The following is a 17,561-nucleotide window of genomic DNA, read 5'->3' on the forward strand; positions in this document are numbered from 1 at the left end:
TATTATTGTAAATAATAAGAAATTACTTATAGTTACTAGCATATATTTTATAAATTTATATTTTATTTATTAATAGAATATATTACATTGGTAATATTAAAGAGTTTTTATTTATTACCTACAAATTATCCATGTCATTTAAAAATTGAAGGTACAGGGAAAAAAGGTCTTTGAGTTGATAAGAAGTTGATTTCTTATTTTATACATATTTATAAAAACTTAAACTATTTTGAAATACAATAATTTGTTATGGTTTAATTAATTCATTACTATACTTCCATATTTTACATTGAATGTTTATACACAAGTACAAGTTACTAAAACCAAAAATCCATCATAATTCTAAATATGTTTCAGTTTTTGTTTATGAAAATATTCTACAATTATTAAATAATAGTTATTCAGTTAACTAATTTAAAATTGTAATTGACTAATTAGTTTATATCTTGCTTTCAGTTGTCTTTTTACTTCGAATATGAAATAAGTAAGTAAAATTTATTATGATAATATAAAACTTTTCTTGTATAATTACACAAATATTATAAATTTTTACCTAAATAAAATTTTTATTAAAATTTTGAGTATAGTAGTAATTTGGTATAATTTTCGGTTTCTACGGATGACTTTTGATAAAAAATAATTGATTGTGTACAAGTTAAATATGCTAACATGCATTTACTCGAGTATTTTTGAGTGTCCTATTAAAAATTAACAAAGTTTACCCAAATAATAACTGTTCCCTTATGAACATCAAATATCTTTTATATTCTGTTAAAAAGGATATGATTTTAATAATAAATTTTAAACTGACTATAAAACCCTTTCTGCATTCAGCCATTCCATTATAACATTTAAGCAAATATAACATTATTTAAATAAAATCATATAAATTCCTCAAAATTATACATTTCAGTCACTTTAGTACCCCCTACTTTTTGTATTCACAAAATATTGAAAAGTTAAAATTTGACACTGAATAAAATTGCATATCTATTGAGTACATAAATGGCCTTATTCAATTAATTATTATTAAACATTAAATATGAGTATCAAATCAGTAAGAAATATACAAGAAACTAATTTAATAAATGAACTAATTAGTATAAACAGGGAATGATTCAACTTAACACCTAATTATAAATTTAATTTAAGTACATTTAGTAAGAAATAATTATTTAAACACACAATGCAATGCAGTAATAAGTAACTAAATATAAGTGCCTCAGTTATTATTATTATTATTATTATTATTATTATTATTATTATTATTATTATTATTATTATAAATTTTTAACATTTTGATGATGAAATTTTATAAAAGTACTTTCTCATGTCGCAAAAAGTAAACAAGTAACATTTGCTAATTTCTCATGTTAGAATAGACATCGGCATGCAGAGTCAACTGTTTTATTTTATTTAAATTAAACCATATTGTATTTCAAAACAATAACAATGTATGTAACTGACGAAACGTATAAAACTTCTGGGCATCCTAAATAATTCTGAGAAAATTTAATTTTTAACACACATTACGCACTCCAAGCACAGTTGTGTTTTATAATTAAAAATAGTTTAATTGCAAATAAACGATAATCATTAATCATTATTTCCTTTTAAAATTATGTTATTGGAAATTCCAAGTATTTAGCAGTCAATTGTTTTTATTATTATTATGAGTAGGAGTTAAATTTTAATGGTTTAATAGTCATGTTTAACAAATAAATTATTTAATAATTAACCATTATACAATATGTATTGAATTCTTATCAATCTCTGAGTGGACCCTTCAAATTGTGTTTTATAATAATTGTGCTTCTATTAATTTTATTGGCATCATCAATGGCATATTTAACGCACTGTGTTTTATTATTATTTTGTTTTATTACTAAAGCAACAATGTTGTTTCTTTATGACTTAATAAATTCATTATTTAATATGCCATAAATATTTTTATTAGAACAGTTGTTAAAATATCGTGATATTTATAATGCCAAATCATTACAACCACTAATATGCGTAGTATTTCTCTAGCATTCATTTGAGAAAATTTCATAAATCATGATTTTTTCAGGTCAGCAAACAGATCTCTAATTTTGGTGTACATAAGTACCAAAATAAGGGATACAATTTATAATATTATATATTATTACTTATTTTTCATTAAAAAATTTTCATTATTACATAATTGGGGGTTAAAATAACATACACTACACTTTGATTGTTAGACTACTTTATTCATGAGTATTAATGGTTGTAATTATACACAAATGTAACTTAGGTTAGCATTCAGTTTATGTTTAGGCTTAAGTTCAATAATATAATGATAAGTCACGTAAGATAAGGTCAACCTTAAAGTTTGTTCAGTGGTGAGCTTAGCTAAGACCAACAAGACACCAATGCTGATTTTAGACTTGTTGACTTGACTTATTTTTTTTGGTAACATTATCTTTGGTATTGTTGCTAGTTTAACTAGAGTAACTTATATTTTGACTTTGTCATATTTACATTTCACTGAAATACAAATGATTTAATTAACACATACATTAAGTTCAATCATGATGAGCATAACCAATGGCAAAACCTATATGACACCTGTATTAAATTTGGTATTGATCTTGCTACTTATAATTCACTAAGATATAAACAATATGCGTTAATTAGAAGATTTTAGACATTTTGTTCTAGAAAACTGAGGTAAAAATATCGGCAAATCAGTTCTGTTATAGCTACAGGTAGATGTTTGTAGGACACCAATTAATTAACATGTAATTGCATTGGGGACGCGTGTTTATTGTCCTTTGTGTGTGCATCGTCTTACCACACAGAACAAGTCTTGTCGTTTCGAACATTGTTGAATTAGAACCAATTCGGACCTTCAATTAGTATTCACACCGTGTTCTGATGATAACCACATACAAACACATCATCAAAAGTTTTTTCCCTTAAAGGCAACATTTTTCCAAGCCAAAAAAAAATACAACAATATAATGGTTTATTAGTGGATTTAGTTAGGTATTTATTAATATATGAAAAACATTCAAGGGTCAAAAGTATGAAATAAAAAAGTAGCATATCCATCATTTTTTATAACTTCAAAACACCTTTCCTTCATAGATTTTAGTAGTGGATTGAGGTCTGGGTTTTGTGCTGGCCAAGGTATTATCACAAGGACTTCTTAAGAAGCGAACGGTAATTAACTTAGATGTGTGTTTCTGATCATTGTCGTGCTGGAAGGTACACCTTAAACTCATGTTACCTTCGGCAAATGGAAACATATGATTTTACAGAATGTCTTACTTAACCAGTGGGCCCATGCCAAACCCAGAAAAACATCCTCAAACCAGAACGCCTCCTCCACCATGCTTCACGGTGGGTCTAGTGTACTTGAGATTATACCGTTCACTAATTGGTCTTCTCACCTATGAAATGCCATTAGATTTGAATAATTGAAGCTGACTTTCATCGGAAAACAAAATTGTTTTTTCAATGCCCATGTGTCCAGTTCACATGTTCTGGCAAAAAGTAGTCTCGCTGCTTTATAGTTTGCAGAAATGAAGGGCTTCTATGTTGGTTGTCTACCATAGAGACTAGCTCCTTTTGTCTTCGTTTTATAGTACTCACCAACACATTGAGTTCGTTTATTTTTTGATTTATACGGGATGCTCTAATAAAAGTATCGCAAACAACAAGGAAAATGGTCTTCGAAATGGTCGATTTGTTTAAATTTAAATCTACTGTCCATTAAAAAAATATGATAAATCGACTACTTATGCAACAGTGAGTATGTGGTTAAAATTTGACGGATAAGTTGCGAAACACCCTGTATAGAGGATTAAAAAAAAACGGTGTGCTAAAATTGAATTCGACAGGCTAAAGCTTGCATTCAAATCCATGAGAACAATTTCGAACAGCTTTTATAGATGGATTTAATTAGTTTTTGTCTCGTTTCCTGTTAAAATTGTAACCACATACTCACTGTTACATAAGAAGTCCATTTAAAAAAATGTAATAGAGCAAATCGACTACTTATGCAACAGTGAGTATGTAGTTAAAATTTGTCGTATAAATTGCGACACCCTGTATATATTTATGTATTTTGAATCGTTTTCCTATCATCATTTGTTTTTGATATGATTTGCCGATGGTTTACTTAGAAAATGAACAAGATAAAGAATGTTTTTGAATCGGTTTAAAATTGTAGACATTTAATGACTCGTTTTTAATTCAACAATCAATTCAATAATAATTGTAGTTAATATTTTAAAATTATCCATAAAAAATTTGTGAATATGATAACAAAATAAATATCCAGTTTCCACCGCTTCTGTAGATAGAATAAGTCACATAAAAATGATGTGATGCCATTTATATTAAGGAGAAACACAACTGAAACAATATTTAATGGTTGTAAATATTTTTTATATAATAATATTTGAATTTGCTTGCGTTCGACTACTTTTCCCAGTATACGTATTTTAAATGGATCAACTGCTTCAGGCATCGAAAATTGTTAACCTCACAATTTACATTTGATGTTCGGGAATATATGTAGTTATTAGCTACTGAATCAAGAGCGATTTTGAATATCCAAAAAAAACTTCTTGTTTGAGTACATGTGAGAGCTCTCATTATCCTGGTAGTTAAAAGTAGCTTTCAATATTCAATGAAATTAGACAATTTGAATGGTATGGTAGAGAGTAAATATGAGTATATCTGATAAAACTTACAAATGAATATTTATTACTTAAACATGTACATTTATTTTTTTACATTAATACACAATTAGTTAATTTTCAAATTAAATTATATTAAATAAATAATATTTTTGAATACCCAAAAAAACTTCTTGTTTGAGTACATGTGAGAGCTCTCATTGTCCTAGTGGTTGAAAGTTGCTTTCAATATTCAATGAAATTAGATAATTTGAATGGTATGTTGGAGACTAAATATGAGTATATCTGATAAAACATACAATGAATATTTATTACTTAAACATGTACATTTATTTTTTTAGATTAATATACAATTAGTCAATTTTCATATTAAATTATATTAAATAAATAATATAAACGTTAAATCGTATAATTCACAGACAAAAAGCATATATGCAATTATGATTAATTTGAATAATTTGTTCCATATTACTAGAGTAACGTATACGTTAAATACTAATATTACGTAGATAATTTTAAAACATCAAATTGTATTCAGTCATTAATAATTCAATATGCAAAATTAAATTTATGTACATTAAATACAATTAAATGTATTTGAAACTCACTTCGTTCTTATCCATATTAATGTTAAATTATAATAAATAAATTTAATTAAAAATATTTAAATTCATAAAAACTATAGTATTATTATGTCTTACATTTTATTAAACCTGTAATAGTTCTAGTTCTTGAAAAAATTTTTGTATTCTGGTTAATTTTATATCTTGTAATATGCATGAAAAAAAAATCCAATCTTTTAGGTTTTCCATTAAAACGAATTCTATTTACTGCCATAACTCTTAGTGATATTACAAGACATAAGTTCTTTAAATTTTTTTCAAAATCTTTAAATATGTACTGGATATTGAACTGTTTTTCTTTTTGTAATATAACAAGTATACTATTAAGGGAAGAGCTGGTTTTTATTGTAAAGCTTCAGTTTTGTTAATAAGTTTATTTTTGATGTCGTCAGTTAGTTGGGTCTAACCAAGAAAAGTAATTTAAAAAGTAATTTAATTCGTTTCTTCATGACTGATAGCAAGATACAGTGTACCCAATGTATTTTCTTTTAAAGCTTATTATTAACTAATTTATTTTTGATATTGTCAGCTATGATTATAGGTTAGTTCTTATTTTATTTTAAATACCAGGAGGTTTTCATCATTCAGTTGTATCTAATTTAAATAAAATCTGAAGATCAATTATTCAATCAAGTATTTTATTAGTTAATATATATTTGTTCATTTTGAACGTACTGGCAAACTGATTAGATAGATAACTTAATAGAAATACTGCAGAACCTAACTATGATCTAACATAACATGGCCAATTTCAATTACTGAACTAACTACCTTATGCGATTGATCGGAAATTATTCAACCAAACATTGCAAACACCAAGGTACTTGACATAATAAACTTATATCTGGACCATTTTTGATGTAATTTTTTAATTATTTAATCAATAATCAATCCCTTTTTATCACACACATGGATACATATTTTATTTATGTTTTAATCATAATATATATAATTGTTGAGTTTGGTGGGTAATTCAATAAGTCGACAAAGCAATATAAACCTTACTAATTATCATTTGGTGTTTTATACCCTGCAATTAGTAAATTAATGAAACTCACCCTTTTACATTTACTAGCTCAATAATCCTTGTACAAACAGTTTAATAGGATTATTATATATCTCTATTTGTTTGGTATTCGACTTTTTAATTAATTATATTAATTAACGTGCATTACATTTTAAAACTGTAATTAATGATAAAAAAATATTGTTTCAGGTTACATGCACAAGCAATAATGTATTTTAAAATATTTAATAAAAAAATAATATATTTCATATGTTTCATATGTTTCATATATTCCATATATTCCATATATTCCATTATTCCATATATTCCATATATTCCATATATTTCATATATTCCATATATTCCGTATATTCCGTATATTCCATATATTCCATATATTCCATATATTCCATATATTCCATATATTCCATATATTCCATATATTCCATATATTCCATATATTCCATATATTCCATATATTCCATATATTCCATATATTCCATATATTCCATATAAATATGTGGAATATGTTGGAAATATTTTTGGCTCCGTTATTATTTACGACGATCTCAAAATCTACTCTCTGAAGTTGGTGTCATCAATAATAATATATTGTTAAACATTACAAAATATATAATTCACATCTATTTACATCCTTTGCTAATTATTTTAATTGATTGATAATATGTTCAGTTACCACCCCTCAAACCTACAAGGAGGATGAAGGGGGTTAATTATAGCACTAAGATGTTCCTCGAAATAATTATTAAATTATGATTTTTTCGTAGAGTACTTGTTACTCAAGATAATTCCAAGTTTCACAAACCTTTCCCAGTATAAGTAATTATTTATTATTACCTGGAATTATTTATAAATAATATTATTTACTCCTGTTCTAAACTTGAGAGGATCTCGACTCAATAAGGCGTCGAATCAATATTTTGCGTGTCCCTCATTGTTGATTTTTATTGAATGTCTCCGTAGTTTTAGTCCTATGGCAAAGATATAAAATGTAATCCGTAGAACATAACTGTTCTTTCAATATAAATTTGAATTAAAAATCATTTAATGACTAATCGACGATTAAATTATTTTCAAGGTAAATCTAAAATGAAGTATTCAATTGTTAGTGATAAAACAATTATGGAACGAAATACAATGTATGTATAATCAGTTGGGATATTAATTGGCAGTAGTAGCAGTGGGGTCTGTAATTGATCAATAGAGCATCAGCATTATCAAGGGGATGACTACCTATCCTCGCTATTTCATGCTACAGTGACGTATCAAGCGTTTGATAATTAACCCATTTAAATGTACTATTTTATCATATTGAAATATAATACTGAAAATCTAATAATATACTGCAATGTTGCTAAGGCTAATATATTTATAATTTTCTACACTCCCTTTAGATTTACCTCAATAATTACCATAACTATGTCTATGTCAAGTACTAAGTTATTTTAATCTAATAATAATCAAGTCATTTTACGATTCGGAACATTTTATGTCGCTTAACTGTTTTATATTTTTGGAAACATGTCTGTAAACATAATAATTATACACAATTTATTTCAAAAGTTATTTGGTTAGAATTTTTTCATATTCATTCATTTCATTTACTCCTTTATTTTGTAAAAGGTTTTAAGTTAGCAAAACAACTAATCATCAACATACGTAATACATGCTTTCAGTAATTTCTATTTACAATACCTAAGGAAGGGTTATCTAAAAGTACGACACTGCCCAAACAGTTGATATAGCTAACAGGCTACGGCACGAGCAATCCCCTTGCTATTTATCTCACATTATGCATTCAATGCATTATTCGCAAATGTTTAGCTATTGATTCCGCTCAAGTTTTAAGTAATAAACCTCAATTGTTCACCAACTCATTGAAAAACTAAATATGAATAAGATAATTAAGGGAGAAATTAAACTTTATGTTTAGTTAGACATGACAACAAATAAATCACAGCAGTAACAGCAATTAAAGTCCAAAAATATTATTGTAGAAATATAATAGTGTTATACACATGTATTTGTGTTAGCAACTCAAAATAAATTATAATTTGATTTTAAATTAACAATTACTGTTAAACAATCTCGTAGTTTGATCCTTTGAGGATCGTGCTAATTGTAAGTGAACACTAAAACATATGTATATTTTAATCATTGAAATTGGAAATTCCTAAGGCGTGTACCTCCCCGGTGTAGTTACATAATTGAAGTTACAATTTCAGGTTTGATTGTATACTACATATATATATATATATATATATATATATATATAAAGTTAAACACTGTTAAAACGTAAAATAACTAATTATAAATTGATTTTTAAGACTTAATACTGACCGACTTTACGATGACTGAACAATACAAATCCTGGTTGTACGAGGTAGTTCTTTTTTCAAATATTGATTTAAAATATTAAAGGTTTTATATAAACTTTGAGAGTTATAAAAGTAAGTAGAGGAAATACTTTTAAATATTAAAATGCATTTATTGTTCCAGGTGAAAATATGGTTTCAAAATCGCAGAACGAAATGGAAGAAAATAGACAACATATCAAATGCTGAAGCCGCAGAACATAAAAACAATTCGGTGCACAAAGACGGTTCGAAGCAATCTTCTGAAGACACGAAACTGAGTACAAATTCAAAACATATTAGCCAAAGTTCGAATTCCAGTATTGAAAGTGACTCGAAGAGTTCGGCGACATCAACGGTGGCGGAATCGACGTTATCGACAAAGAATTTTAAAAACATATTGCAAACTAATCGTTTGTCATTAGCATCCGAAACTCATTTTCAAACGCAAATTGACTCAGCCAAAGAAGTACTTTTAAATTTATCGTTTAATGTGGAGGAAAAATCCTAAAACCATCTAAATTATATATTTTATTTAAAAAAATAAATTATAAACACAAAGTACAATTTCATTAGTTGCACATATATTTGAAAAATATTTTTCATAAAAATTATTTAGATGTACTGGTAATAAAAAATACTTCAATATTTTGTATGTAAAAGCCATTGTTTGTAATGACCTATTCATGTATTTCATCGATGAATAAAAAGTCTTTTCTTTATAGCCAAGTGTTTTTAATCGGACAACAGCTTTCTTCTTTCTGAATTCACAATCGCAATGCCAGCTGGAATATGTATCATATTCCATAAGTAAAGAAATAAACCCTTTTCAATACTATTCTGAGTTTTATTTTCGTCAGATTAGACGTAAAGTGAGTAACTCATTAAATCAAACTAGATACATCTGTTAGGTCAATCCCCATAATGATATTTACCAGATTTCTAGAAATTGATTCAAATCGATTTTAGTATTAGCAACAGTGGCAAATACATGTTATTGTTGTTATATGCTATTTTTTATTCTAAATAATTATATTATTTTATTAATATTTTCATCAGATTAGACTTAAAGTGAGTGAGTGACTCATTAAATCAATCTATAATTTACTAGACATTTCTGTTAGGTCAATCCCCATAAAGATATTCACCAGATTTCTAGAAATACTAGCAAATTGATTCAAATCGACTTTAGTATTAGCAACAGTAGCAAATACATGTTTCTGTTGCTATATGCTATTTTTTACTCCAAATAAATATATTAATTAAATCAATCAACAATTTGCTAGACATTTCTGTTAGGGCCATCCCCATAAAGATATTCACCAGATTTCTACAGATATGTACTAGAAAACTGATTCAAATCGATTTTAGTATTAGTAACAGTAGCAAATATATGTTATTGCTGCTACATACTATTTTGTACTCTAATTAATTATATTATTTTATTAATATTTGATATCTAATCTAATTAATCTGGTTAAATTAATTAAATATATAAACCATTTTACATTAGACTACCATGATCTCAGACATTTGAATTTTCTCGAATTAACACAGAATGAATCTTATATTCAAATTTTTTAAGCTCTGAAATTTTACCTACAATTTAAAATATATTTGCCGCATACATTTTAAATCATTAGACTCTAACCTGTACCACAGATTAGCAATCTGTGCCTGTAAACTGAGATCGCATCAATATAAGTAAGTACGCCAAACAATAATCTGATGTACGTATGTTTACCATTCGAATAATATGGCGCCATCTCTGGACGAATTACAGAACTACACGGTACGTTATAGATCGAATTAAAGGTAACAGCAAATAGGATAAATCGTTAAAAATAGAAAACTTAATTTGAAAAAGATAACTCTTTAAATAAACAATAATAATGCAACATGATATTAACTTATTTATTTATAATATAATATATATCTTGTATAATAACAAAATCTAACAAATTGTTTCATAGATGTACATTTAAAAACAGTTATCTGTAACTGGGCGTTGTTTAATGAGTTTAACATCCAATAGATGTAAAATTATCAGCAGCTATTATAATATTTTTGTTATAATCCAAATACAATAGATGGTTCCAGACTTCTTTTTACATACTAAAGCTAGTAACTGCTCTGATTTAATTTAAAATATTATATAGTCTAGGGAAAACTTGCATAAACAGGGATTATTGGCTAGTTTAAGTTTAAGTGTCTGGATATCATAAATTTCAAAATTGCTTGTGATTGAGTTTTATTGCTCCGATTTTAAAAACATGTCATAAATGTTGAATACAGATTGTGCACAATGTAAGAATTCTGTTTATACATTTTGATACTTTTTTAAAAAATATACATAATGATTATTGAATAATACTGATACTGAATGGATAAATTTTTTAATTTAATTTGATATTGAATTTAAGAATTGGATATTATACATATTAATGTTTTTCTTACACATCTTAATATTTAAAATTAAATTAAATAACTGAAATGTTTTAGGTTTCTATTATATGGAACCATAATTGAATTATATTGATAAATATCAAATACATAAATGATCAATATTTACTAATTTGGACAATCACAAATAATTGCGTAATTTATTTAAAAAGGATTTAATTAATTTTGTGTCAGTATGATATTGTGTTTAATTTGCAAATGCAGATAAGTAATTTAATTTTAATCATACTAAGATAACATTAAGTCGAGCAAGTCGGTGAGACATTAATGGTATAAATTCAATTTTGTGTATAAGGGTAAAATCAGACTGCGCTTGGTAATATAAAGGGTTTGAACAGTGCTTGTAGGGGTCATGAATAAATGTACAACTGCGTAATTTGATAGAATTAAACAGTGGTGAAACGACGGTACTTGAAATCTCGCATTTAGCATTAAATGCTTTTGATTTAATTTAAATCAGCTTATGTGTACGAGATGAAACGATATTCGTGGGTCTTTTCTTTAGCTACAGTTATTTTTGCTCGTCATCATTTTAAAAAGACATATTAAATTTATATTTGGAAATCAACTATGCTTATACAAAATCTTGTTGTAATCATCATTAATTAATTAAAACCAAAAAGCATTTATATTTCATTAATATTTCATTAAAACAGTTCTATTTATTTTGAAGAGAGCACAATTGTATTATACTTTTTATACTATTTATAGTATGTGAGTACTTTTTATTGATCTTGAGGATAATGGAGTAATAGTTACTAGGTATAATAAACAGCATACATTTGAAATATTGGGGACATAAATTGATTTTTGTGAAAATATACAGACCCAACCATTTAGATTATATATTATAATGTGTACTTAAAAATAGGGTAGAGCTCTAAGGGTGGGAAATATCACCACCTCTGCAATAATATATTTCAATACGAATTGTGATACAATTAATTATCTGTTTTTATTACAAATAAAATACTCAATATAATGTAAGATATAAGAGTTTTTGAAATATCGGACTACATTCATCAATTTTACAAATTATTCGCATTAATTAATCTAACTCGTTAACGGAAATTCATATTTGAAAATTCAAAATTAACTAATTAATATTAGAACTATTATTTGTATTCTATTACTTTTCTTAACATTCCAACACAGAGCAATATATTGACTTTTTAACGAATTGATACAGATCTTACAGAAATATTAGCACCTCTGCAATAATATATTTCAATACGAATTTAGATACAATTAATTATCTGTTTTTATTACAAATAAAATACTCAATATAATGTAAAATATAAGAGTTAAGAAGTAGAGGACTACATTCATCAATTTTACAAATTATTCGCATTAATTAATCTAACTCGTTAACGGAAATTCATATTTGAAAATTCAAAATTAACTAATTAATATTAGAACTATTATTTGTATTCTATTACTTTTCTTAACATTCCAACACAGAGCAATATATTGACTTTTTAACGAATTGACACAGATCTTACAGAAATATTATCACCTCTGCAGTAATATATTTCAATACGAATTGTAATACAATTAATTATCTGTGTTTATTACAAATAAAACACTCAATATAATATAAAATATAAGAGTTAAGCAGTGGTGGGCTACATTCATCAATTTTATATATTATTAATATTGAAACTATTATTTGTATTGTATTACTTTTCATAACATTCCAAAACAGAACAATATATTGACTTTTTAAACGAGTTGACACAGTTCTCAAATTTAATTTTTATTTTATTTTGGAGAACGTTTCTTATCAGATAATCCTTTTTAAAGAAAACCTGAATGTAACAGTATGAAAATATATGATAACTGTATTGTAAAGCAACAATACATTAATTATAGTTGAATTTAAAAAATAATTACGTGTGTATTTTTTGGGTTGGCAATTAGGAAACGTGTACATGAAATTATTCAATGAATAGTTGAGGTTCTGAAAAGCAGGATGTGTATGTAAAAAAGATTACCGAAATAATAATGTAAGATTGATCATTTTAGAGGAGGTAGGAAACAAATATTTTAACGATTAGGATAATCGGATTCAGGTATAGACACCCATTCACACAATACCCCCAAACTGAAGCACAATAGAAAAGTATCATATTAAATCTAATATGAGCTCCGAAAGTCAGATTTCAATGGTCATTGTAGCACGCTCATTCAATTCGACAAATTGCATCAAAAACAGGAAGTTCATGTAAAAATCCATTCACGAGTGACTTTAGCCGCTTTTAGGTCTTCCACAATGAATTTTCGGACGAATAGGCCTTGTGAGTTCATTCAAACCATAGTCACACACAGGACCGCACTCAAATATTTCATTATAAATTTAAACATTCCTGTCTATATATATATTTTTTGTATATATATTAGATACTCAAACAAAATAAAAAATATATTATTATAACGTTAGGTTTTGTTAAAAATGGTGAAAAAGTGAATTTATTGAAAAAATTGAGTGCCAAAAAAGTTTTCAGTAAATTTTAAAATTGCTGAACAATATTATCTTCGTAAACTTATACACGAATTAATGGAATATAATTAATAGGCTACAATTAAAATAATAGGTGCTAGTACCATTTTGTAACCAGTTCTTATTATTATTACTGGCATAATGAACTGATTTATTGGGTTATGTGCAAATATATATTTATATATAATGCGTCCCTGTATAATAGGGGTGCTTGCTAAGGGTGTTTAAGTGACACCCAGGTGTCATATTGCCGGCTGGCAAAAGGTCTTAGTCAAAAGGTAACTTATATTTCTTTTATGGTCACACACACACCCCGACTTATTTTCTGCATGATTAAACTAAATTGAACATATCATTATACAAATATATCTTTAGAAGTGGCCTCAATCTGTCTCATTATTAAAGTTTGTTCAAACAGGCTCGGGTATATTAAACTACGCCGATCATTATAAAAGGATAAACAAATATATATGCTAATTTCTACCTTACAAACAAATAGATATTTAAATTAAGAAGAATAAAGGACTTATATATTTTTATATTTATAAGTTTCAGTAAAGTAAATGTTGTGTTTTGCGAGGAACTGAGACCTCTGATTTATATGAAGTGGGATTTTTCGATCTTTTGCCCTTAAAAGCCCTCTTTGCTGTGATATTGAAAAAGTGCTCGAAAAGGCAATCGTCTATTGTCTTATCTCTGACCGTTGTCCACTGAACCCCCATTTATTACTACTAGCGATTTCTTAAATTATCCATTTATTTGTACACCTCTATTGATTCGTAGATTTATCTGGGTTTGATCGAGATGGTGTTTCAGATAGACATCCACAAATTAATTATCACCACAGATTATTTAATTGTTATTGAAAATAATAAATTACTGAAATTTATGGTTAAATTTTTATTCGAAAATGATTTAACATCAGATATGTATAATAAAAATGGTGTTTGGGAATTTTAAAGTTTAAATTTTATTGATACTATAGAAGATTTTGAATATTAATTTTATTACATTTTAAAGTGTGTCGTATAGATTTTATGGAACAATAAAAGTGATGATTGAATACAGAAATAAAGTGAATGCCATTTAATATCTTGACTTAAGAGTGATCCATCAAATTCTTATGAGGTAAAGTTAATTAGTATTTTATAACATCGTCAATTCCTTTCGTAATTATTCTAATTGCGGTTACAAACTTATAAAACATACAATTGTGTAATTCACACGTTTTTACTCGTATATTTGTACCGATACTTGATAAAAATGTGCCAAATACAGTTAAATTCATAACCCATAAGACCTATAAAAAACTTGAAAAACATTCAATTTATGACAAAATAAAGTTTTTCTACGATTATTTAATGGTAAAACCTGATTAATTAAATTTGTTTCGTATAATTTGCAATAAATATTTTTATTTATTTATTTTATTATACTGTTAGTCAAACCTTTGAACAAAATTCCCCTAATTTTTCAAAGTATCCAGTCCCAATAATAAAAGATTTATCATCATAAATTAAATACCGTCGTTAAAATTTCTTTAACAGTAAATATTCAAGTGTCTTCATTTATATTGAATAAATAATATTTTTAATTACCGGTTTAATGATTTATGTAACTATTATGATATTTGTTGAAGGGTATAATATGTTTGACATTTATTGGGGCGGTTGCTTCAATAATTTAAAGCATTTAAATCATCTCCTACGTACTATCCTTTATTTTTAATTAATTACATGGACATCTACATGACACATTTTTAAAAATTTGTTCAATTGAAATTTACTTCTGTATTGGGTCTATTTTCTACCATAACTACTTATACTAAGGTATTTCTTACCTTAGTATAAAATTTCAAATTACAGACATCAAATTTAATAATTTATTTTCATTCATTTTTCTCTAGAAGTATATAATAACATCTTTATAGTGTGTGTTCATCAAATCATTTTTTCAAATAAGTTAAAATTACGGTGTGAAAAAAGTTATTTAAAAGTGAATGAAAGAAATTTTTTAAATAAACAGTCTGTGTGATATTTCAAATTTTTCTGTAGCAATATAAATTTTTATTTTAACTTATTAAAAATTTTTTTATAATTAGTTTCCTCCAATCTACTGTTTTACGTTTTCTGAGTAAATTCAGGACATATTTGAAGCATGTTTAAATACGTATCGACTTTGGCGTAGTATGTAGATACGTACCCATAATTAAAAATTTTCATTATCGATCATTGTTGATATAGGTATTCTAAAAGTGTTCCTTATCACATGATTTGTCATACAATACCACACACGTGATGTTTGGTCTGCAATTATGAGTAATAATTGGTCGAGCATTTTGTCACGAACATGACTAAGTGTATACAAAATAAATGTACTAGTTACTCAAATTCTTCGAATCATTAACCATTGATACCTTCAAGTTCATTACCATTGATTGACCTGATCTGTAAAACGTAAAATCCCCTTACATTTACAACGTTTACATCTAAAAATGTCTCCTAATCGACTGTTTGACAACCCCCGCATCAAAACGGATTCATATTTCAAATAAAAGCCACCGGCATGAAATTAACACTTCTACGCAACATTTTCTTGTGTGATTTGTGAAAGTAGTAGTAGCGTGTGTAATAAGTAATGAAACATGACGACTTCTAAAATCCCCACACACACTCGGGCACGTATACGTCATCCTATTCTGACACCATAAATGATGAAATGATAATAAAAGTGGCATTCCGCAATATAAAATGGTAGCAAATAATAGAAGATACTTCTTGATACTACATACACATACTTGTATATGATGATACATGAATGAATTGTTGGTCTAGCAAATAATATAATTGTAAAGAAAAGCGCATTAAAAGCTAAAAACTAATTAAAATGTAGATGGAATAATAAGGCCGCCCATAAATATTGTCTGTTTTGCAGCCGTAAAAAATTAAATGATAGTAGTTTCAAAAATTGTGTATTTATCTAATAATTGAATCTAAAACTTGGGAATACTGGGGAACTTTCCCGTATATATAAAACCCCACTAAATCCTCAGCTTCTTTTTTCCGTGGTAAATTAGGTGATATTTTTTGACACATCTCATTTTCGACGAAAACATCTGTCCTGTAATCAGGGTAGCGTTTTGCTTATGTATTAAAATTTTCCCATTCCAAATGTTTTGTTACAGCATTTAAAGGTAATATATAATACGGGAGATACCATTATGCGGATTCTGGATTCATGGTAAACACTCAAAAATAAATTGAATCTTAAATTCGCCAGAACATGAAATATAAATGCAAATATTTCCTTATTAAATGCATGTCAAATGCCAAATTGTTCTACTTATTTACAAATTGCAATGGAAATCTCCAAAATAATTTTCAACTAAAACTAAATTTGATTACGACCGTTGAAATGAAATTTATAATTAATATAATAGAAATAATATAGTAAATATTTATTATATACTGGGTGTTTTAATATTTTTTATAAAATATCAATAACAATTTGTGTCTAATCATAAATTATTCCGTTGGCTGTTGGCTGTACAACGTGATGTTCCTTCTTTCAGTGTGATAATCTTCTCCGATGCATACTTTTCTAAGTCAATTGGCTTAACATCAATTTAGGTTTACAGGTGCAATGATCACAATGGACCGGATATAGTTTATAACTTAGGAATACCGACTCCAGGACAATTTGCCCATAGAATATGTTAATGTAAATAGAACCCGCATACTATTCAAAGGAGGAGGACCCTACTATGCCATTGATGGAAGTGAGACGACAAACTTAGTATAACCACTGATCAGGTAAAATGTACTATACCATTGACTTCTATGTCAGAGTCGTACGTGAAAAATTTAAATTAAAAATATAATTTAATATAATAATTGTAATTATTTTTTTATTTATCTATTT

At 26.7% G+C, this 17,561-nt stretch overlaps 1 protein-coding gene across 1 annotated transcript in view; it reads left to right on the forward strand.

Moving 5' to 3' along the window:
• Positions 1–9,401, forward strand: part of LOC109598038 (homeobox protein ceh-31) — a 37,119-nt gene extending 27,718 nt beyond the window's left edge. Inside the window, exon 3 of the mRNA XM_020013882.2 lies at positions 8,823–9,401. Within this exon, the coding sequence (XP_019869441.2) occupies positions 8,823–9,188 (366 nt within the window). The 3' untranslated portion in view covers positions 9,189–9,401. The remainder of the gene's footprint in view (positions 1–8,822) is intronic.
• The last annotated feature ends 8,160 nt before the right edge of the window (positions 9,402–17,561 follow it).

This window comes from Aethina tumida, chromosome 1 (genome assembly GCF_024364675.1).
Source record: "Aethina tumida isolate Nest 87 chromosome 1, icAetTumi1.1, whole genome shotgun sequence".
NCBI classification, from domain to species: Eukaryota; Metazoa; Arthropoda; class Insecta; order Coleoptera; family Nitidulidae; genus Aethina; species Aethina tumida.